Source organism: Oncorhynchus kisutch, linkage group LG15, assembly GCF_002021735.2.
Source record: "Oncorhynchus kisutch isolate 150728-3 linkage group LG15, Okis_V2, whole genome shotgun sequence".
In the NCBI taxonomy this organism is placed as follows: domain Eukaryota; kingdom Metazoa; phylum Chordata; class Actinopteri; order Salmoniformes; family Salmonidae; genus Oncorhynchus; species Oncorhynchus kisutch.
The window spans coordinates 6,224,079-6,251,728 of record NC_034188.2 but is presented as its reverse complement, the minus strand read 5'-3'; the positions used below and the strand labels follow the sequence as shown (position 1 = coordinate 6,251,728).

Sequence of the window (27,650 nt, the reverse complement as noted above, 5' to 3'; positions counted from 1 at the left end):
AGACAGGAAACACAGGGATAAATACACTGGTACAGAGAGACAGGAAACACAGGGATAAATACACTGGTACAGAGAGACAGGAAACACAGGGATAAATACACTGGTACAGAGAGACAGGAAACACAGGGATAAATACACTGGTACAGAGAGACAGGAAACACAGGGATAAATACACTGGTACAGAGAGACAGGAAACACAGGGATAAATACACTGGTACAGAGAGACAGGAAACACAGAGATAAATACACTGGTACAGAGAGACAGGAAACACAGGGATAAATACACTGGGGAATAAGCAACTCCCGGAGGGGGTGGAGACAGGGACAGGTGAAATAGATCAGGGCGTGACATTGTTAAATAATGGGGTGGGGATGATAAAGACGGTGATATAAAATAAAATCAGGGACAATTGGTATGTTAACCGTTTATTTGATTTATTTTGCAGAATGAAAACATGAGACACAATAAACTCAAATCAAATAAAAGCAAATTACATTTTTTTTTGCTTTCTTTCTCTGTTATTAACATTGCAAATATTTATTTTGCTATACAGGTACAAATATAGCATGACTCTTTATTCATGATAATCATACATTTTCTTTAGTGTAACCAAACACCAGAGACTTGCATTAAGTGAGACAGTGAGGGAGAGAAATAGAGAGATGGTGAGAGAGAGAGAGAGAGATGGTGAGAGAGAGAGAGAGAGACAGAGAGAGAGAGAGAGAGAGAGAGAGCGATGGTGAGAGAGAGAGAGAGAGAGAGAGAGAGAGAGATGGTGAGAGAGAGAGAGAGAGAGAGAGAGAGAGATGGTGAGAGAGAGAGAGAGAGAGAGAGAGAGAGAGAGAGAGAGAGAGATGGTGAGAGAGAGAGATGGTGAGAGAGAGATGGTGAGAGAGAGATGGTGAGAGAGAGAGAGAGAGAGAGAGAGAGAGATGGTGAGAGAGAGAGAGAGAGAGACAGAGACAGAGAGAGAGGAGAGAGAGAGAGAATGTCATGATTTGCTTCTTTACATTTTAAATATCTTGATTGTACAAAATGAAAATGGATTCTTCAGCATATGGTGTACTATTTTTTAATGTGCATCTTCCATTTTGGCATTTGAGCAGAATTCAAATTAAAGGTTTTGAAGCGAAAAGGGACGAATTGTAATGATCAAATTGGATGTAAAAAATATATAAAAAATGCCTGCTCTCTCTCAAAGATGAATAACAACAGTAGATAGAATTTATTAGTAAACAGAAACATTGTTTTTATTTGCAATTATGGTCTCTAACTGCATTGGTATACAGGGACGGCTTTATGTTGAGTAAATAAGCTTCTGCAACAATTACATATCCAAAGTTTCAAAAACAAAAGTCAATCATTTCATACATAAAAAACGAAAAGTAGTTATTGAGGTTGTTGTTTTTTTGCTGTGTGTCTGTGTGTATAAACATACTTTTCTTAAAAATAACAATTGAATCTATACTATTTTTTGTGCAATAGAACCCTGGATATAAAAATACCTAATCTTGACAAAATGCATTTTAACAGAATGCAATACAACAATGGGACTAAACATGTGAGGCACTATTGGTATGAATTTGGTGAGATTTATGCTCAATAAATTTTGACTATGTACAAAAGACAATACTTAATATTACAATACAGATTCATCTTATTTACAGTTAAATTGAAGTCTGAACAATGTCATGTACCCCCATATGTAATAAGTAAAATGTGTGGAGAAAGTCCTAAGGGAATAAAACACATGTAATGGTACATTGAGATGAGATGTGAACTCATCTGTCAAGTTTTAAATTCTTGAGCAGATAGGGCTGTTGTGTATATGGAGAAGATAATTGGGTAGTATACAGGAGAGTTTATAATTAGCCTCAACAATTCATTCATTTCTTTGGTGACATGGAAAAGTCAAGTTTTGGGAAATGGAAACCACCTCTTGACCCACTGTCGCTGCTGGAAGACGAGGCGATTCTCGACTTTTTAGAGGGGAGAGATACACCACCACTTCCCTCTACTCTCTCTTCATTGTCTTCACCCAGTGTCACTTCATATGAGCCCGTCGACTTTGAGCCAAAACCACCAAAGGTGCCAAACTTTGACTTGCTCTTCTTTCCTTTCACCTTGGCCCCCCCAACATCAACAGAGATGTCGCCACCCTCGGCACTTAAGTGACTTGAGGGGGAAGACACAGCCAGATCTCCATCGTCACTCGCCACAGAGGAAGACCGATGCCTTGATTTCTTAAAAAGATCCAGTGAGGCTGACTTGCTCTTAGGGGACACACTATGCCCAGATCCTCCCTCTACAGACAACTTGCCACTTACTAACTCCCCATGACTTAAACTCAACTCTTTGGAGCCCTTAACGCCGCCACCGGCTCCCAGTTCAGCGTCCGGCCCCTGAAAGCTAATATCTGCTGCACTACCTCCCTTTGCTTTTGACTTGCCAAAACCGAACCTTGGCATCTTCACATTCACTTTACCACCACTGTTCTTCACGTCTGGGCCGTGCAACTCCAGGCTCGGAGAACTAACTCTACCAATAACCGAAGAAGTCTGCACATCAACCTTCTCACCCCCCACTGCTAACCCTGCTCCTGCCCCTGCTTCTAACCCTGCATCAACATCTACTCCCATCTCTGGTCCATGGTACTTTGGAACACTGATTTTGGGGAATGATACGTGTCCCTCTGGGAAATGTAGTCCACTGAATCCTGAAACATTTGAGTCTACTTCTACTCCTCCTCCAATATCTGTCTTAGGACCTTTAAAACCTCCTGAGAGATTTGCCTCTCCTTTCAGATTTTGCCCGTTCACATTTACGTCAACATCAGGGACATTTACATGGGGCCCTTTGATTTTCATCCCTGGAAATTTCATGTTAGACTTAGTTTTTACATCTGGGACTTCCACGTTTACATCTGGGCCCCCAATGTTAGCTTGTAGACTCCCAGATGACAAGTCACCTTTAACTTTGGAAGATTTTACATCAAATTCCACATCGGGGAAATGCAGTCTTCCAAAGAAAGGTTTCTTAACTTTTGCTCCTTTCAGGTGAAGCTCAGGAGAGTCAACATCTAAATCTACACCTGATGTTTCAAGGTCAATATCGACATCAGGTTTCTTTGCTTTCCCTTTGATTTTGGGTAGTTTGAATTTGCCTTTCTTTCCTTTGACATGAACGTCAACATCAGGGGCTTCTAGACTACTGTCGACCTCTGGCAAATGAACATCTAATTTGGGGCTCTTTCCTCCCATATGGATCTTTGGTGCATTGAATTTAGGTCCTTTGATATTTGCATCCCCAAGGTTAAGGTCAACCTCAGGTGCTTTCACGTCAATCGTTCTGTGAGAAATATTCAGTTCAGGACCTTCAACTTCTGGGGACTTAATACCAAACATGGGACCTTTGAACTTTGGAAACTTGATGTCTGGTTTTTCAAAATTGAAACTGGGACTTCCCATATCAAGGGAACCACCTGACAACTTTGCATCAGGACCTCTGATGTCGAGATCTGTACGTGAAATGTCAACACTAGGTACCATGATGTCAATATCAGCTTGAGGTAGGTTAAGATCCACATCTGGACCCTCCAGTTTAGGTCCTCTGAATCCAAATGATGGCATCTTCATCTTTGGCATCTTAAATCCTCCTGAACCTTCAACATCTGGTCCTTCAATGTCTACTTTGGGTGATTTGAGATCTCCTTCGATCTTGGGGACTGACACATCAAAATCTCCCTTTACCTTTGGACCTTTCAGGTTGAAATCCATATCTGGCATTGATATCTTTGGTCCTGACATTGAAGGCATCTTGAATTTTGGCCCTCTGATTTTACCATCATACCCTTCAGTGTCAGTTTCTGGACCTTCAACATTAATGTCAGCTTTAGGTAGGTTGAGATCGACATCCGGACCCTCCAGGTTAGGTCCTTTGAATCCAAAGGATGGCATTTTCATCTTTGGCATCTTAAATCCTCCTGAACCTTCGATGTCAACATCTGGACCTTTAATGTCTACTTTGGGTGCTTTGAGGTCTCCTGACATATCAACATCTCCCTTCATCTTTGGACCTTTCAGGTTGAAGTCCACATCAGGCATGGAGATCTTTGGTCCTGACATTGACGGCATCTTGAATTTCGGCCCTTTGATTTTACCATCTGGGCCTTCAATGTCCAGTTCTGGACCTTTGACGTCAACATTGGGGCCCTTAATATCAATGTCAGCTTTAGGAAGGTTGATATCAACATCTGGCCCCTCCAGTTTGGGTCCTCTGAATCCAAATGATGGCATCTTCATCTTTGGCATCTTAAATCCTGCTGAACCTTCAATGTCAACATCTGGACCTTCAATGTCTACTTTGGGTGCTTTGAGGTCTCCTTCGATCTTGGGGACTGACACATCAAAATCTCCCTTTACCTTTGGACCTTTCAGGTTGAAATCCATATCTGGCATTGATATCTTTGGTCCTGACATTGAAGGCATCTTGAATTTTGGCCCTCTGATTTTACCATCATACCCTTCAATGTCAATTTCTGGATCTTCAACATTAATGTCAGCTTTAGGTAGGTTGAGATCGACATCCGGACCCTCCAGGTTAGGTCCTTTGAATCCAAAGGATGGCATTTTCATCTTTGGCATCTTAAATCCTCCTGAACCTTCGATGTCAACATCTGGACCTTTAATGTCTACTTTGGGTGCTTTGAGGTCTCCTGACATATCAACATCTCCCTTCATCTTTGGACCTTTCAGGTTGAAGTCCACATCAGGCATGGAGATCTTTGGTCCTGATATGGAAGGCATCTTGAATTTCGGCCCTTTGATTTTACCATCTGGGCCTTCAATGTCCAGTTCTGGACCTTTGATGTCAACGTTGGGCCCCTTAATATCAATGTCAGCTTTAGGAAGGTTGATATCAACATCTGGCCCCTCCAGTTTGGGTCCTTTGAATCCAAATGATGGCATCTTCATCTTTGGCATCTTAAATCCTCCTGAACCTTCAATGTCAACATCTGGACCTTCAATATCTACTTTGGGTGCTTTGAGGTCTCCTTCGATCTTGGGGACTGACACATCAAAATCTCCCTTTACCTTTGGACCTTTCAGGTTGAAATCCATATCTGGCATTGATATCTTTGGTCCTGACATTGAAGGCATCTTGAATTTTGGCCCTCTGATTTTACCATCATACCCTTCAATGTCAATTTCTGGACCTTCAACATTAATGTCAGCTTTAGGTAGGTTGAGATCGACATCCGGACCCTCCAGGTTAGGTCCTTTGAATCCAAAGGATGGCATTTTCATCTTTGGCATCTTAAATCCCCCTGAACCTTCGATGCCAACATCTGGACCTTTAATGTCTACTTTGGGTGCTTTGAGGTCTCCTGACATATCAACATCTCCCTTCATCTTTGGACCTTTCAGGTTGAAGTCCATGTCAGGCATGGAGATATTTGGTCCTGATATGGAAGGCATCTTGAATTTCGGCCCTTTGATTTTACCATCTGGGCCTTCAATGTCCAGTTCTGGACCTTTGATGTCAACGTTGGGCCCCTTAATATCAATGTCAGCTTTAGGAAGGTTGATATCAACATCTGGCCCCTCCAGTTTGGGTCCTTTGAATCCAAATGATGGCATCTTCATCTTTGGCATCTTAAATCCTCCTGAACCTTCAATGTCAACATCTGGACCTTCAATGTCTACTTTGGGTGATTTGAGGTCTCCTTCGATCTTGGGGACTGACACATCAAAATCTCCCTTTACCTTTGGACCTTTCAGGTTGAAATCCATATCTGGCATTGATATCTTTGGTCCTGACATTGAAGGCATCTTGAATTTTGGCCCTCTGAATTTACCATCATACCCTTCAATGTCAATTTCTGGACCTTCAACATTAATGTCAGCTTTAGGTAGGTTGAGATCGACATCCGGACCCTCCAGGTTAGGTCCTTTGAATCCAAAGGATGGCATTTTCATCTTTGGCATCTTAAATCCTCCTGATCCTTCGATGTCAACATCTGGACCTTTAATGTCTACTTTGGGTGCTTTGAGGTCTCCTGACATATCAACATCTCCCTTCATCTTTGGACCTTTCAGGTTGAAGTCCACATCAGGCATGGAGATCTTTGGTCCTGATATGGAAGGCATCTTGAATTTCGGCCCTTTGATTTTACCATCTGGGCCTTCAATGTCCAGTTCTGGACCTTTGATGTCAACGTTGGGACCCTTAATATCAATGTCAGCTTTAGGAAGGTTGATATCAACATCTGGCCCCTCCAGTTTGGGTCCTTTGAATCCAAATGATGGCATCTTCATCTTTGGCATCTTAAATCCTCCTGAACCTTCAATGTCAACATCTGGACCTTCAATATCTACTTTGGGTGCTTTGAGGTCTCCTTCGATCTTGGGGACTGACACATCAAAATCTCCCTTTACCTTTGGACCTTTCAGGTTGAAATCCATATCTGGCATTGATATCTTTGGTCCTGACATTGAAGGCATCTTGAATTTTGGCCCTCTGATTTTACCATCATACCCTTCAATGTCAATTTCTGGACCTTCAACATTAATGTCAGCTTTAGGTAGGTTGAGATCGACATCCGGACCCTCCAGGTTAGGTCCTTTGAATCCAAAGGATGGCATTTTCATCTTTGGCATCTTAAATCCCCCTGAACCTTCGATGTCAACATCTGGACCTTTAATGTCTACTTTGGGTGCTTTGAGGTCTCCTGACATATCAACATCTCCCTTCATCTTTGGACCTTTCAGGTTGAAGTCCACATCAGGCATGGAGATCTTTGGTCCTGATATGGAAGGCATCTTGAATTTCGGCCCTTTGATTTTACCATCTGGGCCTTCAATGTCCAGTTCTGGACCTTTGATGTCAACGTTGGGACCCTTAATATCAATGTCAGCTTTAGGAAGGTTGATATCAACATCTGGCCCCTCCAGTTTGGGTCCTTTGAATCCAAATGATGGCATCTTCATCTTTGGCATCTTAAATCCTCCTGAACCTTCAATGTCAACATCTGGACCTTCAATATCTACTTTGGGTGCTTTGAGGTCTCCTTCGATCTTGGGGACTGACACATCAAAATCTCCCTTTACCTTTGGACCTTTCAGGTTGAAATCCATATCTGGCATTGATATCTTTGGTCCTGACATTGAAGGCATCTTGAATTTTGGCCCTCTGATTTTACCATCATACCCTTCAATGTCAATTTCTGGACCTTCAACATTAATGTCAGCTTTAGGTAGGTTGAGATCGACATCCGGACCCTCCAGGTTAGGTCCTTTGAATCCAAAGGATGGCATTTTCATCTTTGGCATCTTAAATCCCCCTGAACCTTCGATGTCAACATCTGGACCTTTAATGTCTACTTTGGGTGCTTTGAGGTCTCCTGACATATCAACATCTCCCTTCATCTTTGGACCTTTCAGGTTGAAGTCCATGTCAGGCATGGAGATATTTGGTCCTGATATGGAAGGCATCTTGAATTTCGGCCCTTTGATTTTACCATCTGGGCCTTCAATGTCCAGTTCTGGACCTTTGATGTCAACGTTGGGCCCCTTAATATCAATGTCAGCTTTAGGAAGGTTGATATCAACATCTGGCCCCTCCAGTTTGGGTCCTTTGAATCCAAATGATGGCATCTTCATCTTTGGCATCTTAAATCCTCCTGAACCTTCAATGTCAACATCTGGACCTTCAATGTCTACTTTGGGTGATTTGAGGTCTCCTTCGATCTTGGGGACTGACACATCAAAATCTCCCTTTACCTTTGGACCTTTCAGGTTGAAATCCATATCTGGCATTGATATCTTTGGTCCTGACATTGAAGGCATCTTGAATTTTGGCCCTCTGATTTTACCATCATACCCTTCAATGTCAATTTCTGGACCTTCAACATTAATGTCAGCTTTAGGTAGGTTGAGATCGACATCCGGACCCTCCAGGTTAGGTCCTTTGAATCCAAAGGATGGCATTTTCATCTTTGGCATCTTAAATCCTCCTGAACCTTCGATGTCAACATCTGGACCTTTAATGTCTACTTTGGGTGCTTTGAGGTCTCCTGACATATCAACATCTCCCTTCATCTTTGGACCTTTCAGGTTGAAGTCCACATCAGGCATGGAGATATTTGGTCCTGATATGGAAGGCATCTTGAATTTCGGCCCTTTGATTTTACCATCTGGGCCTTCAATGTCCAGTTCTGGACCTTTGATGTCAACGTTGGGACCCTTAATATCAATGTCAGCTTTAGGAAGGTTGATATCAACATCTGGCCCCTCCAGTTTGGGTCCTTTGAATCCAAATGATGGCATCTTCATCTTTGGCATCTTAAATCCTCCTGAACCTTCAATGTCAACATCTGGACCTTCAATATCTACTTTGGGTGCTTTGAGTTCTCCTTCAATCATTGGCACAGACATGTCCACATCTCCCTTCATCTTTGGACCTTTCAGGTCAAAGTCCATATCAGGCATAGAGATCTTTGGTCCTGATATTGATGGCATCTTGAATTTTGGGCCCTTGATTTTGCCATCAGGGCATTCAATGTCAATTTCCGGAACTTTAATGTCAACACTGGGTCCCTTAATGCCGACATCAGATTTAGGTATGTTAATATCTATATCTGGTATCTCTACTTTCGGGCTTCTGAATCCAAATTTTGGCATTTTGAACTTGGATCCTTTGACCTTAGGGCTGGTAGCCCCAACATCAAGCTCAAGGTCTGAAACACTACCTTTTGGTCCTTTGACATTAATATCTACTTTTGCTAGATTTACATCAACCTCAGGAGACTTGACTTTTGGCCCTCCGAATCCAAACTTTGGCATTTTGAACTTAGACTTCTTTGGTGTAATGTCAGGACTCTCAATTGAGATATCCAATCCCTCAAATTCAGCTTTGGGTGTACTGATTTCTCCCTCAACTCCCCCCTTGAACTTTGGACCTTTGAGATTGAAATCAATATCAGGCATCGACATTTTGGGGCCAGAAATAGAGGGCATCTTCATCTTTGGCATCTTAAATCCTCCTGAAACGTCAATGTCAACATCTGGCCCTTCAATATCAACTTTGGGTGATTTCAGGTCACCTTCAATCATTGGCACAGACATGTCCACGTCTCCCTTCATTTTTGGACCTTTCAGATTGAAGTCCACATCAGGCATGGAGATCTTCGGTCCTGATATTGACGGCATCTTGAATTTCGGCCCTTTGATTTTACCATCAGGACCTTCAATGTCAAGATCTGGACCTTCAATGTCTACTTTGGGTGCTTTGAGGTCTCCTTCTATCTTGGGCCCTGACACGTCGAAATCTCCCTTCATCTTTGGACCTTTTAGGTTGAAATCCACATCAGGCATGGAGATCTTCGGTCCTGAAATTGATGGCATCTTGAATTTTGGCCCTTTGATTTTTCCATCTGGACCTTCAATGTCAAGATCTGGACCTTCAATGTCTACTTTGGGTGCTTTAAGTTCTCCTGACATATCAACATCTCCCTTCATCTTGGGACCTTTCAGATTGAAGTCCACATCAGGCATGGAGATCTTTGGTCCTGACATTGACGGCATCTTGAATTTCGGCCCTTTGATTTTACCATCAGGGCCTTCAATGTCAAGTTCTGGACCTTTAATGTCCACTTTTGGCGCGTTGATGTCTATATCAGCTTTTGGTAGGTTAACATCAACATCTGGACCCTCCAATTTAGGACCTTTGAATCCAAATGACGGCATCTTCATCTTTGGCATCTTAAATCCTCCTGAACCTTCAATGTCAAGATCTGGACCTTTAATGTCCACTTTGGGCACTTTGATGTCTATATCAGCTGTTGGCAGGTTAACATCAACATCTGGACCCTCCAATTTAGGACCTTTGAATCCAAATGATGGCATCTTCATCTTTGGCATCTTAAATCCTCCTGAACCTTCAATGTCAAGACCTGGCCCCTCAATGTCTACTTTGGGTGCTTTGAGGTCTCCTTCTATCTTGGGCCCTGACACATCGAAATCTCCCTTCATCTTTGGACCTTTCAGATTGAAGTCCACATCGGGCATGGAGATCTTCGGTCCTGAAATTGATGGCATCTTGAATTTTGGCCCTTTGATTTTTCCATCTGGACCTTCAATGTCAAGATCTGGACCTTCAATGTCTACTTTGGGTGCTTTAAGTTCTCCAGACATATCAACATCTCCCTTCATCTTGGGACCTTTCAGATTGAAGTCCACATCAGGCATGGAGATATTTGGTCCTGACATTGACGGCATCTTGAATTTCGGCCCTTTGATTTTACCATCAGGGCCTTCAATGTCAAGTTCTGGACCTTTAATGTCCACTTTTGGCGCTTTGATGTCTATATCAGCTTTTGGTAGGTTAACATCAACATCTGGACCCTCCAATTTAGGACCTTTGAATCCGAAAGACGGCATCTTCATCTTTGGCATCTTAAATCCTCCTGAACCTTCAATGTCAAGTTCTGGACCTTTAATGTCCACTTTGGGCGATTTGATGTCTATATCAGTTGTTTGCAGGTCAACATCAACATCTGGGCCCTCCAATTTAGGACCTTTGAATCCAAATGATGGCATCTTCATCTTTGGCATCTTAAATCCTCCTGAACCTTCAATGTCAAGATCTGGCCCCTCTATGTCTACTTTGGGTGCTTTGAGGTCTCCTTCTATCTTGGGCCCTGACACGTCGAAATCTCCCTTCATCTTTGGACCTTTTAGGTTGAAATCCACATCAGGCATGGAGATATTTGGTCCTGACATTGACGGCATCTTGAATTTCGGCCCTTTGATTTTACCATCAGGGCCTTCAATGTCAAGTTCTGGACCTTTAATGTCCACTTTTGGCGCTTTGATGTCTATATCAGCTTTTGGTAGGTTAACATCAACATCTGGACCCTCCAATTTAGGACCTTTGAATCCGAAAGACGGCATCTTCATCTTTGGCATCTTAAATCCTCCTGAACCTTCAATGTCAAGTTCTGGACCTTTAATGTCCACTTTGGGCGATTTGATGTCTATATCAGTTGTTGGCAGGTCAACATCAACATCTGGGCCCTCCAATTTAGGACCTTTGAATCCAAATGATGGCATCTTCATCTTTGGCATCTTAAATCCTCCTGAACCTTCAATGTCAAGATCTGGCCCCTCTATGTCTACTTTGGGTGCTTTGAGGTCTCCTTCTATCTTGGGCCCTGACACGTCGAAATCTCCCTTCATCTTTGGACCTTTTAGGTTGAAATCCACATCAGGCATGGAGATCTTCGGTCCTGAAATTGATGGCATCTTGAATTTTGGCCCTTTGATTTTTCCATCTGGACCTTCAATGTCAAGATCTGGACCTTCAATGTCTACTTTGGGTGCTTTAAGTTCTCCTGACATATCAACATCTCCCTTCATCTTGGGACCTTTCAGATTGAAGTCAACATCAGGCATGGAGATCTTTGGTCCTGACATTGACGGCATCTTGAATTTCGGCCCTTTGATTTTACCATCAGGGCCTTCAATGTCAAGTTCTGGACCTTTAATGTCCACTTTTGGCGCTTTGATGTCTATATCAGCTTTTGGTAGCTTAACATCAACATCTGGACCCTCCAATTTAGGACCTTTGAATCCAAATGATGGCATTTTCATCTTTGGCATCTTAAATCCTCCTGAACCTTCAATGTCAACATCTGGACCTTCAATGTCTACTTTGGGTGCTTTGAGATCTCCTTCTATCTTGGGCCCTGACACATCGAAATCTCCTTTCATCTTTGGACCTTTCAGATTGAAGTCCACATCGGGCATGGAGATCTTCGGTCCTGAAATTGATGGCATCTTGAATTTTGGCCCTTTGATTTTTCCATCTGGACCTTCAATTTCAAGATCTGGACATTCAATGTCTACTTTGGGTGCTTTAAGTTCTCCTGACATATCAACATCCCCCTTCATCTTGGGACCTTTCAGATTGAAGTCCACATCAGGCATGGAGACCTTTGGTCCTGACATTGACGGCATCTTGAATTTCGGCCCTTTGATTTTACCATCAGGACCTTCAATGTCAAGTTCTGGACCTTTAATGTCCACTTTTGGCGCTTTGATGTCTATATCAGGTTTTGGTAGGTTAACATCAACATCTGGACCCTCCAATTTAGGACCTTTGAATCCGAAAGACGGCATCTTCATCTTTGGCATCTTAAATCCTCCTGAACCTTCAATGTCAACCTCTGGACCTTTAATGTCCACTTTGGGCGATTTGATGTCTATATCAGCTGTTGGCAGGTTAACATCAACATCTGCACCCTCCAATTTAGGACCTTTGAATCCAAATGATGGCATCTTCATCTTTGGCATCTTAAATCCTCCTGAACCTTCAATGTCAAGATCTGGCCCCTCTATGTCTACTTTGGGTGCTTTGAGGTCTCCTTCTATCTTGGGCCCTGACACGTCGAAATCTCCCTTCATCTTTGGACCTTTTAGGTTGAAATCCACATCAGGCATGGAGATCTTCGGTCCTGAAATTGATGGCATCTTGAATTTTGGCCCTTTGATTTTTCCATCTGGACCTTCAATGTCAAGATCTGGACCTTCAATGTCTACTTTGGGTGCTTTAAGTTCTCCTGACATATCAACATCTCCCTTCATCTTGGGACCTTTCAGATTGAAGTCAACATCAGGCATGGAGATCTTTGGTCCTGACATTGACGGCATCTTGAATTTCGGCCCTTTGATTTTACCATCAGGGCCTTCAATGTCAAGTGCTGGACCTTTAATGTCCACTTTTGGCGCTTTGATGTCTATATCAGCTTTTGGTAGGTTAACATCAACATCTGGACCCTCCAATTTAGGACCTTTGAATCCAAATGATGGCATCTTCATCTTTGGCATCTTAAATCCTCCTGAACCTTCAATGTCAACATCTGGACCTTCAATGTCTACTTTGGGTGCTTTGAGATCTCCTTCTATCTTGGGCCCTGACACATCGAAATCTCCTTTCATCTTTGGACCTTTCAGATTGAAGTCCACATCGGGCATGGAGATCTTCGGTCCTGAAATTGATGGCATCTTGAATTTTGGCCCTTTGATTTTTCCATCTGGACCTTCAATTTCAAGATCTGGACCTTCAATGTCTACTTTGGGTGCTTTAAGTTCTCCTGACATATCAACATCTCCCTTCATCTTGGGACCTTTCAGATTGAAGTCCACATCAGGCATGGAGATCTTTGGTCCTGACATTGACGGCATCTTGAATTTCGGCCCTTTGATTTTACCATCAGGGCCTTCAATGTCAAGTTCTGGACCTTTAATGTCCACTTTTGGCGCTTTGATGTCTATATCAGCTTTTGGTAGGTTAACATCAACATCTGGACCCTCCAATTTAGGACCTTTGAATCCAAAAGACGGCATCTTCATCTTTGGCATCTTAAATCCTCCTGAACCTTCAATGTCAACCTCTGGACCTTTAATGTCCACTTTGGGCGATTTGATGTCTATATCAGCTGTTGGCAGGTTAACATCAACATCTGCACCCTCCAATTTAGGACCTTTGAATCCAAATGATGGCATCTTCATCTTTGGCATCTTAAATCCTCCTGAACCTTCAATGTCAAGATCTGGCCCCTCTATGTCTACTTTGGGTGCTTTGAGGTCTCCTTCTATCTTGGGCCCTGACACGTCGAAATCTCCCTTCATCTTTGGACCTTTTAGGTTGAAATCCACATCAGGCATGGAGATCTTCGGTCCTGAAATTGATGGCATCTTGAATTTTGGCCCTTTGATTTTTCCATCTGGACCTTCAATGTCAAGATCTGGACCTTCAATGTCTACTTTGGGTGCTTTAAGTTCTCCTGACATATCAACATCTCCCTTCATCTTGGGACCTTTCAGATTGAAGTCAACATCAGGCATGGAGATCTTTGGTCCTGACATTGACGGCATCTTGAATTTCGGCCCTTTGATTTTACCATCAGGGCCTTCAATGTCAAGTTCTGGACCTTTAATGTCCACTTTTGGCGCTTTGATGTCTATATCAGCTTTTGGTAGGTTAACATCAACATCTGGACCCTCCAATTTAGGACCTTTGAATCCAAATGATGGCATCTTCATCTTTGGCATCTTAAATCCTCCTGAACCTTCAATGTCAACATCTGGACCTTCAATGTCTACTTTGGGTGCTTTGAGATCTCCTTCTATCTTGGGCCCTGACACATCGAAATCTCCTTTCATCTTTGGACCTTTCAGATTGAAGTCCACATCGGGCATGGAGATCTTCGGTCCTGAAATTGATGGCATCTTGAATTTTGGCCCTTTGATTTTTCCATCTGGACCTTCAATTTCAAGATCTGGACCTTCAATGTCTACTTTGGGTGCTTTAAGTTCTCCTGACATATCAACATCTCCCTTCATCTTGGGACCTTTCAGATTGAAGTCCACATCAGGCATGGAGATCTTTGGTCCTGACATTGACGGCATCTTGAATTTCGGCCCTTTGATTTTACCATCAGGGCCTTCAATGTCAAGTTCTGGACCTTTAATGTCCACTTTTGGCGCTTTGATGTCTATATCAGCTTTTGGTAGGTTAACATCAACATCTGGACCCTCCAATTTAGGACCTTTGAATCCAAAAGACGGCATCTTCATCTTTGGCATCTTAAATCCTCCTGAACCTTCAATGTCAAGTTCTGGACCTTTAATGTCCACTTTGGGCGATTTGATGTCTATATCAGCTGTTGGCAGGTTAACATCAACATCTGGGCCCTCCAATTTAGGACCTTTGAATCCAAATGATGGCATCTTCATCTTTGGCATCTTAAATCCTCCTGAACCTTCAATGTCAAGATCTGGCCTCTCTATGTCTACTTTGGGTGCTTTGAGGTCTCCTTCTATCTTGGGCCCTGACACGTCGAAATCTCCCTTCATCTTTGGACCTTTAAGGTTGAAATCCACATCAGGCATGGAGATCTTCGGTCCTGAAATTGATGGCATCTTGAATTTTGGCCCTTTGATTTTTCCATCTGGACCTTCAATGTCAAGATCTGGACCTTCAATGTCTACTTTGGGTGCTTTAAGTTCTCCTGTCATATCAACATCTCCCTTCATCTTGGGACCTTTCAGATTGAAGTCCACATCAGGCATGGAGATCTTTGGTCCTGACATTGACGGCATCTTGAATTTCGGCCCTTTGATTTTACCATCAGGGCCTTCAATGTCAAGTTCTGGACCTTTAATGTCCACTTTTGGCGCTTTGATGTCTATATCAGCTTTTGGTAGGTTAACATCAACATCTGGACCCTCCAATTTAGGACCTTTGAATCCGAAAGACGGCATCTTCATCTTTGGCATCTTAAATCCTTCTGAACCTTCAATGTCAAGTTCTGGACCTTTAATGTCCACTTTTGGCGCTTTGATGTCTATATCAGCTTTTGGCAGGTTAACATCAACATCTGGGCCCTCCAATTTAGGACCTTTGAATCCAAATGATGGCATCTTCATCTTTGGCATCTTAAATCCTCCTGAACCTTCAATGTCAACATCTGGACCTTCAATGTCTACTTTGGGTGCTTTGAGATCTCCTTCTATCTTGGGCCCTGACACATCGAAATCTCCTTTCATCTTTGGACCTTTCAGATTGAAGTCCACATCGGGCATGGAGATCTTCGGTCCTGAAATTGATGGCATCTTGAATTTTGGTCCTTTGATTTTTCCATCTGGACCTTCAATTTCAAGATCTGGACCTTCAATGTCTACTTTGGGTGCTTTAAGTTCTCCTGACATATCAACATCCCCCTTCATCTTGGGACCTTTCAGATTGAAGTCCACATCAGGCATGGAGATCTTTGGTCCTGACATTGACGGCATCTTGAATTTCGGCCCTTTGATTTTACCATCAGGGCCTTCAATGTCAAGTTCTGGACCTTTAATGTCCACTTTTGGCGCTTTGATGTCTATATCAGCTTTTGGTAGGTTAACATCAACATCTGGACCCTCCAATTTAGGACCTTTGAATCCAAATGATGGCATCTTCATCTTTGGCATCTTAAATCCTCCTGAACCTTCAATGTCAACATCTGGACCTTCAATGTCTACTTTGGGTGCTTTGAGATCTCCTTCTATCTTGGGCCCTGACACATCGAAATCTCCTTTCATCTTTGGACCTTTCAGATTGAAGTCCACATCGGGCATGGAGATCTTCGGTCCTGAAATTGATGGCATCTTGAATTTTGGCCCTTTGATTTTTCCATCTGGACCTTCAATTTCAAGATCTGGACCTTCAATGTCTACTTTGGGTGCTTTAAGTTCTCCTGACATATCAACATCCCCCTTCATCTTGGGACCTTTCAGATTGAAGTCCACATCAGGCATGGAGATCTTTGGTCCTGACATTGATGGCATCTTGAATTTCGGCCCTTTGATTTTACCATCAGGGCCTTCAATGTCAAGTTCTGGACCTTTAATGTCCACTTTTGGCGCTTTGATATCTATATCAGCTGTTGGCAGGTTAACATCAACATCTGCACCATCCAATTTAGGACCTTTGAATCCGAAAGACGGCATCTTCATCTTTGGCATCTTAAATCCTCCTGAACCTTCAATGTCAAGTTCTGGACCTTTAATGTCTACTTTGGGTGCTTTGAGGTCTCCTTCTATCTTGGGCCCTGACACGTCGAAATCTCCCTTCATCTTTGGACCTTTTAGGTTGAAATCCACATCAGGCATGGAGATCTTCGGTCCTGAAATTGATGGCATCTTGAATTTTGGCCCTTTGATTTTTCCATCTGGACCTTCAATGTCAAGATCTGGACCTTCAATGTCTACTTCGGGTGCTTTAAGTTCTCCTGACATGTCAACATCTCCCTTCATCTTGGGACCTTTCAGATTGAAGTCCACATCAGGCATGGAGATCTTTGGTCCTGACATTGACGGCATCTTGAATTTCGACCCTTTGATTTTACCATCAGGGCCTTCAATGTCAAGTTCTGGACCTTTAATGTCCACTTTTGGCGCTTTGATGTCTATATCAGCTTTTGGTAGGTTAACATCAACATCTGGACCCTCCAATTTAGGACCTTTGAATCCAAATGATGGCATCTTCATCTTTGGCATCTTAAATCCTCCTGAACCTTCAATGTCAACATCTGGACCTTCAATGTCTACTTTGGGTGCTTTCAGTTCTCCTTCTATCTTGGGCCCTGACATATCGAAATCTCCTTTCATCTTTGGACCTTTCAGATTGAAGTCCACATCGGGCATGGAGATCTTCGGTCCTGAAATTGATGGCATCTTGAATTTCGGCCCTTTGATTTTTCCATCTGGACCTTCAATTTCAAGATCTGGACCTTTAATGTCCACTTTTGGCGCTTTGATGTCTATATCAGCTTTTGGTAGGTTAACATCAACATCTGGACCCTCCAATTTAGGACCTTTGAATCCAAAAGACGGCATCTTCATCTTTGGCATCTTAAATCCTCCTGAACCTTCAATGTCAAGTTCTGGACCTTTAATGTCCACTTTGGGCGATTTGATGTCTATATCAGCTGTTGGCAGGTTAACATCAACATCTGCACCATCCAATTTAGGACCTTTGAATCCAAATGATGGCATCTTCATCTTTGGCATCTTAAATCCTCCTGAACCTTCAATGTCAAGATCTGGCCCCTCTATGTCTACTTTGGGTGCTTTGAGGTCTCCTTCTATCTTGGGCCCTGACACGTCGAAATCTCCCTTCATCTTTGGACCTTTTAGGTTGAAATCCACATCAGGCATGGAGATCTTCGGTCCTGAAATTGATGGCATCTTGAATTTTGGCCCTTTGATTTTTCCATCTGGACCTTCAATGTCAAGATCTGGACCTTCAATGTCTACTTTGGGTGCTTTAAGTTCTCCTGACATATCAACATCTCCCTTCATCTTGGGACCTTTCAGATTGAAGTCCACATCAGGCATGGAGATCTTTGGTCCTGACATTGACGGCATCTTGAATTTCGGCCCTTTGATTTTACCATCAGGGCCTTCAATGTCAAGTTCTGGACCTTTAATATCCACTTTTGGCGCTTTGATGTCTATATCAGCTTTTGGTAGGTTAACATCAACATCTGGACCCTCCAATTTAGGACCTTTGAATCCAAATGATGGCATCTTCATCTTTGGCATCTTAAATCCTCCTGAACCTTCAATGTCAACATCTGGACCTTCAATGTCTACTTTGGGTGCTTTGAGATCTCCTTCTATCTTGGGCCCTGACACATCGAAATCTCCTTTCATCTTTGGACCTTTCAGATTGAAGTCCACATCGGGCATGGAGATCTTCGGTCCTGAAATTGATGGCATCTTGAATTTTGGTCCTTTGATTTTTCCATCTGGACCTTCAATTTCAAGATCTGGACCTTCAATGTCTACTTTGGGTGCTTTAAGTTCTCCTGACATATCAACATCCCCCTTCATCTTGGGACCTTTCAGATTGAAGTCCACATCAGGCATGGAGATCTTTGGTCCTGACATTGACGGCATCTTGAATTTCGGCCCTTTGATTTTACCATCAGGGCCTTCAATGTCATGTTCTGGACCTTTAATGTCCACTTTTGGCGCTTTGATGTCTATATCAGCTTTTGGTAGGTTAACATCAACATCTGGACCCTCCAATTTAGGACCTTTGAATCCAAATGATGGCATCTTCATCTTTGGCATGTTAAATCCTCCTGAACCTTCAATGTCAACATCTGGACCTTCAATGTCTACTTTGGGTGCTTTGAGATCTCCTTCTATCTTGGGCCCTGACACATCGAAATCTCCTTTCATCTTTGGACCTTTCAGATTGAAGTCCACATCGGGCATGGAGATCTTCGGTCCTGAAATTGATGGCATCTTGAATTTCGGCCCTTTGATTTTTCCATCTGGACCTTCAATTTCAAGTTCTGGAACTTTAATGTCCACTTTTGGCGCTTTGATGTCTATATCAGCTTTTGGTAGGTTAACATCAACATCTGGACCCTCCAATTTAGGACCTTTGAATCCAAAAGACGGCATCTTCATCTTTGGCATCTTAAATCCTCCTGAACCTTCAATGTCAAGTTCTGGACCTTTAATGTCCACTTTGGGCGATTTGATGTCTATATCAGCTGTTGGCAGGTTAACATCAACATCTGCACCATCCAATTTAGGACCTTTGAATCCAAATGATGGCATCTTCATCTTTGGCATCTTAAATCCTCCTGAACCTTCAATGTCAAGATCTGGCCCCTCTATGTCTACTTTGGGTGCTTTGAGGTCTCCTTCTATCTTGGGCCCTGACACATCGAAATCTCCTTTCATCTTTGGACCTTTCAGATTGAAGTCCGCATCGGGCATGGAGATCTTCGGTCCTGAAATTGATGGCATCTTGAATTTTGGCCCTTTGATTTTTCCATCTGGACCTTCAATGTCAAGATCTGGACCTTCAATGTCTACTTTGGGTGCTTTAAGTTCTCCTGACATGTCAACATCTCCCTTCATCTTGGGACCTTTCAGATTGAAGTCCACATCAGGCATGGAGATCTTTGGTCCTGACATTGACGGCATCTTGAATTTCGGCCCTTTGATTTTACCATCAGGGCCTTCAATGTCAAGTTCTGGACCTTTAATGTCCACTTTTGGCGCTTTGATGTCTATATCAGCTTTTGGTAGGTTAACATCAACATCTGGACCCTCCAATTTAGGACCTTTGAATCCAAATGATGGCATCTTCATCTTTGGCATCTTAAATCCTCCTGAACCTTCAATGTCAACATCTGGACCTTCAATGTCTACTTTGGGTGCTTTCAGTTCTCCTTCTATCTTGGGCCCTGACACATCGAAATCTCCTTTCATCTTTGGACCTTTCAGATTGAAGTCCACGTCGGGCATGGAGATCTTCGGTCCTGAAATTGATGGCATCTTGAATTTCGGCCCTTTGATTTTTCCATCTGGACCTTCAATTTCAAGTTCTGGACCTTTAATGTCCACTTTTGGCGCTTTGATGTCTATATCAGCTTTTGGCAGGTTAACATCAACATCTGGACCCTCCAATTTAGGACCTTTGAATCCAAAAGACGGCATCTTCATCTTTGGCATCTTAAATCCTCCTGAACCTTCAATGTCAAGTTCTGGACCTTTAATGTCCACTTTGGGCGATTTGATGTCTATATCAGCTGTTGGCAGGTTAACATCAACATCTGCACCATCCAATTTAGGACCTTTGAATCCAAATGATGGCATCTTCATCTTTGGCATCTTAAATCCTCCTGAACCTTCAATGTCAAGATCTGGCCCCTCTATGTCTACTTTGGGTGTTTTGAGGTCTCCTTCTATCTTGGGCCCTGACACATCGAAATCTCCTTTCATCTTTGGACCTTTCAGATTGAAGTCCGCATCGGGAATGGAGATCTTCGGTCCTGAAATTGATGGCATCTTGAATTTTGGCCCTTTGATTTTTCCATCTGGACCTTCAATGTCAAGATCTGGACCTTCAATGTCTACTTTGGGTGCTTTAAGGTCTCCTGACATATCAACATCTCCCTTCATCTTGGGACCTTTCAGGTTGAAGTCCACATCAGGCATGGAGATCTTTGGTCCTGACATTGACGGCATCTTGAATTTCGGCCCTTTGATTTTACCATCAGGGCCTTCAATGTCAAGTTCTGGACCTTTAATGTCCACTTTTGGTGCTTTGATGTCTATATCAGCTTTTGGCAGGTTAACATCAACATCTGGACCCTCCAATTTAGAACCTTTGATTCCAAAAGACGGCATCTTCATCTTTGGCATCTTAAATCCTCCTGAACCTTCAATGTCAAGTTCTGGACCTTTAATGTCCACTTTGGGCGCTTTGATGTCTATATAAGCTGTTGGCAGGTTAACATCAACATCTGGACCCTCCAATTTAGGACCTTTGAATCCAAATGATGGCATCTTCATCTTTGGCATCTTAAATCCTCCTGAACCTTCAATGTCAAGATCTGGCCCCTCTATGTCTACTTTGGGTGCTTTGAGGTCTCCGTCTATCTTGGGCCCTGACACGTCGAAATCTCCCTTCATCTTTGGACTTTTTAGGTTGAAATCCACATCAGGCATGGAGATCTTCGGTCCTGAAATTGATGGCATCTTGAATTTTGGCCCTTTGATTTTTCCATCTGGACCTTCAATGTCAAGATCTGGACCTTCAATGTCTACTTTGGGTGCTATAAGTTCTCCTGACATATCAACATCTCCCTTCATCTTGGGACCTTTCAGGTTGAAGTCCACATCAGGCATGGAGATCTTTGGTCCTGACATTGACGGCATCTTGAATTTCGGCCCTTTGATTTTACCATCAGGGCCTTCAATGTCAAGTTCTGGACCTTTAATGTCCACTTTGGGCGCTTTGATGTCTATATCAGCTGTTGGCAGGTTAACATCAACATCTGGACCCTCCAATTTAGGACCTTTGAATCCAAATGATGGCATCTTCATCTTTGGCATCTTAAATCCTCCTGAACCTTCAATGTCAAGATCTGGCCCCTCTATGTCTACTTTGGGTGCTTTGAGGTCTCCTTTTATCTTTGGCACTGACACATTCACATCACCCTTCATCTTTGGCCCTTTAAGGTTGATGTCCATGTCAGGCATTGAGATCTTTGGTCCTGATATGGAAGGCATCTTGAATTGTGGGCCCTTGATTTTTCCATCAGGGCCTTCAATGTCCAGTTCTGGACCTTTGATGTCAACGTTGGGTCCCTTTATTTCAATGTCACCTTTAGGTAGTTTGACATCCACATCTGGACCCTCCAGTTTAGGACCTTTGATTCCAAAAGTCGGCATCTTCATCTTTGGCATCTTAAATCCTCCTGAACCTTCAATGTCAAGTTCGGGACCTTTATTGTCTACTTTGGGCGATTTGATGTCTATATCAGCTGTTGGCAGGTTAACATCAACATCTGCACCCTCCAATTTAGGACCTTTGAATCCAAATGATGGCATCTTCATCTTTGGCATCTTAAATCCTCCTGAACCTTCAATGTCAAGATCTGGCCCCTCTATGTCTACTTTGGGTGCTTTGAGGTCTCCTTCTATCTTGGGCCCTGACACGTCGAAATCTCCTTTCATCTTTGGACCTTTCAGATTGAAGTCCACATCGGGCATGGAGATCTTCGGTCCTGAAACTGATGGCATCTTGACTTTTGGCCCTTTGATTTTTCCATCTGGACCTTCAATGTCAAGATCTGGACCTTCAATGTCTACTTTGGGTGCTTTAAGTTCTCCTGACATATCAACAGCTCCCTTCATCTTGGGACCTTTCAGATTGAAGTCCACATCAGGCATGGAGATCTTTGGTCCTGACATTGACGGCATCTTGAATTTCGGCCCTTTGATTTTACCATCAGGGCCTTCAATGTCAAGTTCTGGACCTTTAATGTCCACTTTGGGCGCTTTGATGTCTATATCAGCTGTTGGCAGGTTAACATCAACATCTGGACCCTCCAATTTAGGACCTTTGAATCCAAATGATGGCATCTTCATCTTTGGCATCTTAAATCCTCCTGAACCTTCAATGTCAAGATCTGGCCCCTCTATGTCTACTTTGGGTGATTTGAGGTCTCTTTCTATCTTGGGCCCTGACACATCAACATCTCCCTTCATCTTTGGACCTTTCAGGTTGAAGTCCACATCAGGCATTGAGATGTTTGGTCCTGATGTTGTCGGCATCTTGAATTTTGACCCTTTGATTTTGCCATCTGGGCCTTCAGTGTCCAGTTCTGGACCTTTAATTTCTACTTTGGGAGGCTTGATGTCAATGTCGGTTTTTGGTAGGTTGACACGTCCCGCTTCTTTGATTCCAAATGATGGCATCTTTACTTTGGGTATCTTGAAACTTCCTTCTGGATCATGAACATCAACACCTGAAACTTTAATGTCTACTTTGGGTGCTTTGATATCAATACCACCTATCTTCTTTCCTTCTTTAACATTCATCGATGGGGCTGATACATCTACATCTACCCCGGGAACCGAAACATCTACACTACCCTTCACCTTCGGTAGTTTAACATCTCCATCGCTTTCTGTACCTGCAATGTTCAGTCCAAATGATGGCATTTTGATGCCACCTTTAAGTTTGCTTTCATTTTCAATTGTTGTTCCTTTTACCGATGGTCCTTTTACAGACGTTTTCACTGAGCCAGACTCCTTTATGCCTGGGTTATTGATGTCAAGTGTTTGCGCTCTTATGTCTGTTGATATCTTGCCTCCATTCAACCCTGCATCAATGCCTGGCATGCTGGGTAAGGAAACCCCACCCTGGTTGACTCCGGAGTGACCGACGCTCCCAGACTCTCTCATCTGTTGATCACTAATAGTTATTCCAGGTACTGAACCTCCGACCCTACCCTGCCAGTCTGCACTGCCTCTACCAGACAAATGAACGTCTACTCCTCTCACCTCCCCTTTACCCATTGATATGGAGCTGGATGAAATATTTGTTGTTTTTCCAGGTGCCGTGACATTGACTGATCCTGCCTGGTCGTCAGCTGAGTCACCTGAAACCTGAAAGCTCCCGTCTCCCTGCTGACCCCCTCTATAGAGGCCGAACTCCCGCTGACCCTTCACCCCCGACATTCCAAAGCTAGGTCCTTTGAATCTGATCCCTGCTGCTCCACCATCTCCGCCCTCTATCTCCCTCGTTACATTGGTGGTCTTCACCCCTCCAGTGCTCCAGTGCTTCTCAGAAGAGCTAGTTACATGCGGCCCAGTGAAGGAAACACCATCACCTCCTAGTTCAAAATCCCCCCCCTCCAATCCACCTCCTACACCTGAAGAGCTTCCGCTTCCGTGTAAAACTCGGATTTGAGTCGAGCTGCCCCCTCCTGACTGCTCGTACCGTTGCCCTTTAAACTCTGGGCTGGTTAGATCAAGCTGCTCGTCCACGCCCCCTGGCATGTCTACAGAGTAGGTAGTGATGCGACGGGTGACGGTGGTGATCGTGCTGCCGTCGGTGCTGGTGCTGCTGTGGCGTTCCGTATGGATGTCCACGCCCTCCGCCAGATCCTCAGACTTCAGCCGGGGCTTAATCTTCTTGGAATATATTCTCTTGTAATCTTCATCCTCCCCACTCTGTTCTCGTCAAAATAAGGTGAAATCAGTAATCGCAGTAAATAAATAATAATAAATTAATAATAATGATAATAATAATAATAAATGTATTACATTAGGTAATAATACTATTGTTGAAAATATACAGTATGAACATTCGATATGGAAGTGAGTATATTTAAGAAGATATGTGTATAGTTTGTTTTCAAGAAGTCTGTGTTCACTAGAGTTGGGGTTCAATTAAATTTCAATTCCAGTGAATTCCGAAAGTAAACCTAATTCTAATTACAATTCTAAATGTTCCTCGTTACAAAACCATTGAAGATAATTGGAATTCCAGTGTACTTCCTGAATTGACTGGAAGTGAAATAGAATTTACCCCAATCCTGGTGTTCACAAAAAAGCTACTGAAAAGTTTTTTTAAATCCTGTAAAAGTCCAATCTTTGCCGCACCATCACACAAGTAAATACACTTGTCATTTCTTGCACAGTAAACATAGCTACATACCAGGATACTGCCTTGGCTGGAGCCTCCAAACCTTCCCTTCCCTTCATATGTCAGAGTGCCCATTGGGGATCGGCTGGGTGACAGAGTGCCCATGGGGGAGCGGCATGGTGACTTGTCCTTGTTCTGTAGTTTCAGTCCAACCTTGTGTTTGTTTAAGGTCTTGAGGAGCTCCGCTGTCTCCTCGGAACTCATGTTGTCAAAATAGATGGTGGCACCCACAATTTGATCACCTTTAGGGGAAGGACACAAGAGAGCATTGATACCATGTTAAAATCCGTAGAGCACCTCCCACCTCCCGTAGAGCACAAATCTTACTGTATATCAACTTACATCAATTATAAGATATCAGGAGCTTAAGTAACTGTAGAAATTAATTAAGGTTAATGAATACCTTACAGAAGAGCAATGCTAACTCCGTTACATACCCTCGTGTACTCTTCCAGTGCGTCCAGCAGGCGACTCCATTTTCACCTCTTTGACATAGATCTCTCCTTCACCTGACTGCTCAAGGGTCATTCCCTGTTTCTCTGGACCCGACCAGTCAGAGAAGAGCACCTCCCTGGTTTCCTCCTCTTCAGCCATCCTTTAATAACGATATCTGTTCAATAGGGCTTTTTCAATACAAGAAGAATCTCAAAGATGCATTGAAGAATAACAACATTAAGTTAGTTCATGGGCTGGACTTTAGAGAAGGGAGAGAGAAGGAGTGGGGGAGAGAGAAGGAGTGGGGGAGAGAGAAGGAGTGGGGGAGAGAGAGGGGGAGTGGGGGAGAGAGAAGGAGTGGGGGAGAGAGGGGGGGAGGTGGGGGGAGAGAGAGGGGGAGAGGGGGAGAGAGAGGGAGAGGGGGAGAGAGAAGGCAGGGAGAGAGATAGAGGGGGGGAGAGGGGGAGAGAAAAGGGGGGAGAGAAAGGGGTAGAGATAAGGGGGGAGAAGGTGGGGGAGAGAGAGGGAGAGGGGGAGAGAGAAGGCAGGGAGAGAGAGAGGGGGGAGAGGGTGAGAGAGAAGGTGGGGGAGAGAGGGGGGAGAAGGGGAGAGGATGAGAGAGGGTGATTGAAGGTGGGGGAGAGAGAGGGGGAGAGATAAGGCTGGGAGAGAGAGGGGGAGAAGGGGGGGGGAGAGAGAAGGGGGGAGAGAGAGAGGGGGAGAGAGAGGGGGAATAAGGGAGAGGGGGAGAGAGAGAGAAGGCATGGAGAGAGAGAGAGGGGGAGAGAAGGGGAGAGGGGGAGAGAGAAGGGGGAAGAGAGAGAGGTAGAGAGAGAAGGGGAGAGAGAAGGGAGAGAGGGAGGGGGGAGAGAGAGGGGGAATAAGGGGAGAGGGGGGAGGGGGGAGAGAGAGAGGGAGGGGGATAAGGGGAGAGGGGGGAGAGAGAAGGGGAGAGAGAGAGAGAGAGAGAGAGAGAGAGAGAGAGAGAGAGAGAGAGAGAGAGAGAGAGAGAGAGAGAGAGAGAGAGAAAGAGAGAGAGAGAGAGAGAGAGAGAGAAAACAAATCACATGAAATAGAAGATAAAATGCAAACAAAGACTATAGTATTTCTTAAGGTGATTTCTAAGTAGGTGAAATACCTTTGTTTTTCCTTGTCCTTTGCCTATGCTCTGGTGTGGTTTGTTTCTGCCTTGGTTTTACTGAAAAACAAAACATGAGATAACATCAGTACTGTTGGTTCATGAACAAGCTACAGCAAACCATTCTGTAAAAAAAAAACCTGTTAAAATGTGTACAAAATGTAAGGCACCTGCCATATTTGCATGTGCATCTGCTTTTATGAAAGCCATGTTTTACCTGTCTCTCAATGCATGGTTACAACAAGTTCTTGCTATAATGCAATGGCCATTAGATGGCGCTAAAACTCTGGGTAGGTGAGTAGTACTGCCTTGTCTTATATAACCATCCAATTCTCAGTTCCCTCTATTTCTCTCCTGTGCTGTGTTTTTGTGGAAATTTGGTTGGAGTTGGACTGAGACCACACCCTTACCCTGAGGAAAGCTGCCTGATCCTGAAGCTTTACACTCCAATGTCAATACTGAGAACAATGATGGCTGTAGCTTCCATTCTTTAGACACACACACACACAGACACACACACACAGACACACACACACACACACACACACACACACACACACACACACACACACACACACACACACACACACACACACACACACACACAGACACACACACACACACACACACACACAGACACACACACACGTACAGTCTTGTATAAATAAAACACACACACACAAGCACACATACGCACACATACATAAACCAAACCTCTTGTTTTGTACACACGGCATCAGGCCCTATAGAAATAGCTCAGTCAAGGTAAGACCAAACTGTCATTTCCCGTGTTTTTATGTAGCGCCCCTGGTGTGACTCCTGACAGACTTATTCTCTGTCAACGATTTGTTGTGAAATTGACCTGTTCATTTGTAACTATCGTCACTTTGCTGGGTTCAAGATGTGTTCCAAGGTTGTGAAAGCCTACAAATAATATGTCTGAACTGAGAAGTACATTTAGTAGATTAGTGGATCCTACCCTTTTGATTTCACAGGTTTATCAAGGCAAGTTTTTAGGAAATGAACTGTGACTGCTAAACCCTGTGACGCAACAGACAACATGTTCATGTGTATTGGAGCTGACAAGGTACAAATCTGTCGTTCTGCCCCTGAACAGGCATTTATTAATCCACTGTTCCTAGGCCGTCATTGAAAATAAGAATTTGTTCTTAACTGACTTGCCTAGTTAAATAAAGGTTAAAAAAATATATTTAAAAAATTATAATATGCAGCCTGGTCTCAATAGACTAGACGTAACATAGTAAAAGTAAATCCGGGACACTCGAATGAGTACGTTACGGTCGGTATGGTTACGTAAAGATAGGTTACTTAAGGCAACAATATAAAGGAAGCTGGTTGGTCAGGGTGGATGGGTAGGGGTAGAACGCAAAAAACATCTAGCGACCCATAAGGTTGCATGCTCAAAATCTCATCACAGACAAATTTAGCATTTTAGCTAATTAGCGACTTTGCAACTATTTAGCATTTTAGCTCAACCTTCCC

The 27,650-nt window shown here is 43.4% G+C and overlaps 1 protein-coding gene across 8 annotated transcripts in view; it reads right to left on the bottom strand.

Moving 5' to 3' along the window:
- Positions 1-410: 410 nt before the first annotated feature.
- Positions 411-27,650, bottom strand: part of ahnak (AHNAK nucleoprotein) — a 71,600-nt gene continuing 44,360 nt past the window's right edge. For 3 of the 8 annotated variants that reach the window (XM_031789520.1, XM_031789523.1, XM_031789526.1), the window contains 5 exons: positions 26,148-26,207; positions 25,012-25,184; positions 24,587-24,816; positions 15,360-24,099; positions 411-15,200 (listed from right to left, as the gene is read on the bottom strand). In XM_031789520.1, coding sequence (XP_031645380.1) covers positions 1,888-15,200; positions 15,360-24,099; positions 24,587-24,816; positions 25,012-25,168 — 22,440 coding nt within the window. In that variant the 5' untranslated portion in view covers positions 25,169-25,184; positions 26,148-26,207 and the 3' untranslated portion in view covers positions 411-1,887. Of the gene's footprint in view, positions 15,201-15,359; positions 24,100-24,586; positions 24,817-25,011; positions 25,198-26,147; positions 26,208-27,650 lie in introns of all 8 variants that reach the window. The other 5 variants (XM_031789521.1, XM_031789519.1, XM_031789525.1 and 2 more) reach the window with 2 other exon arrangements.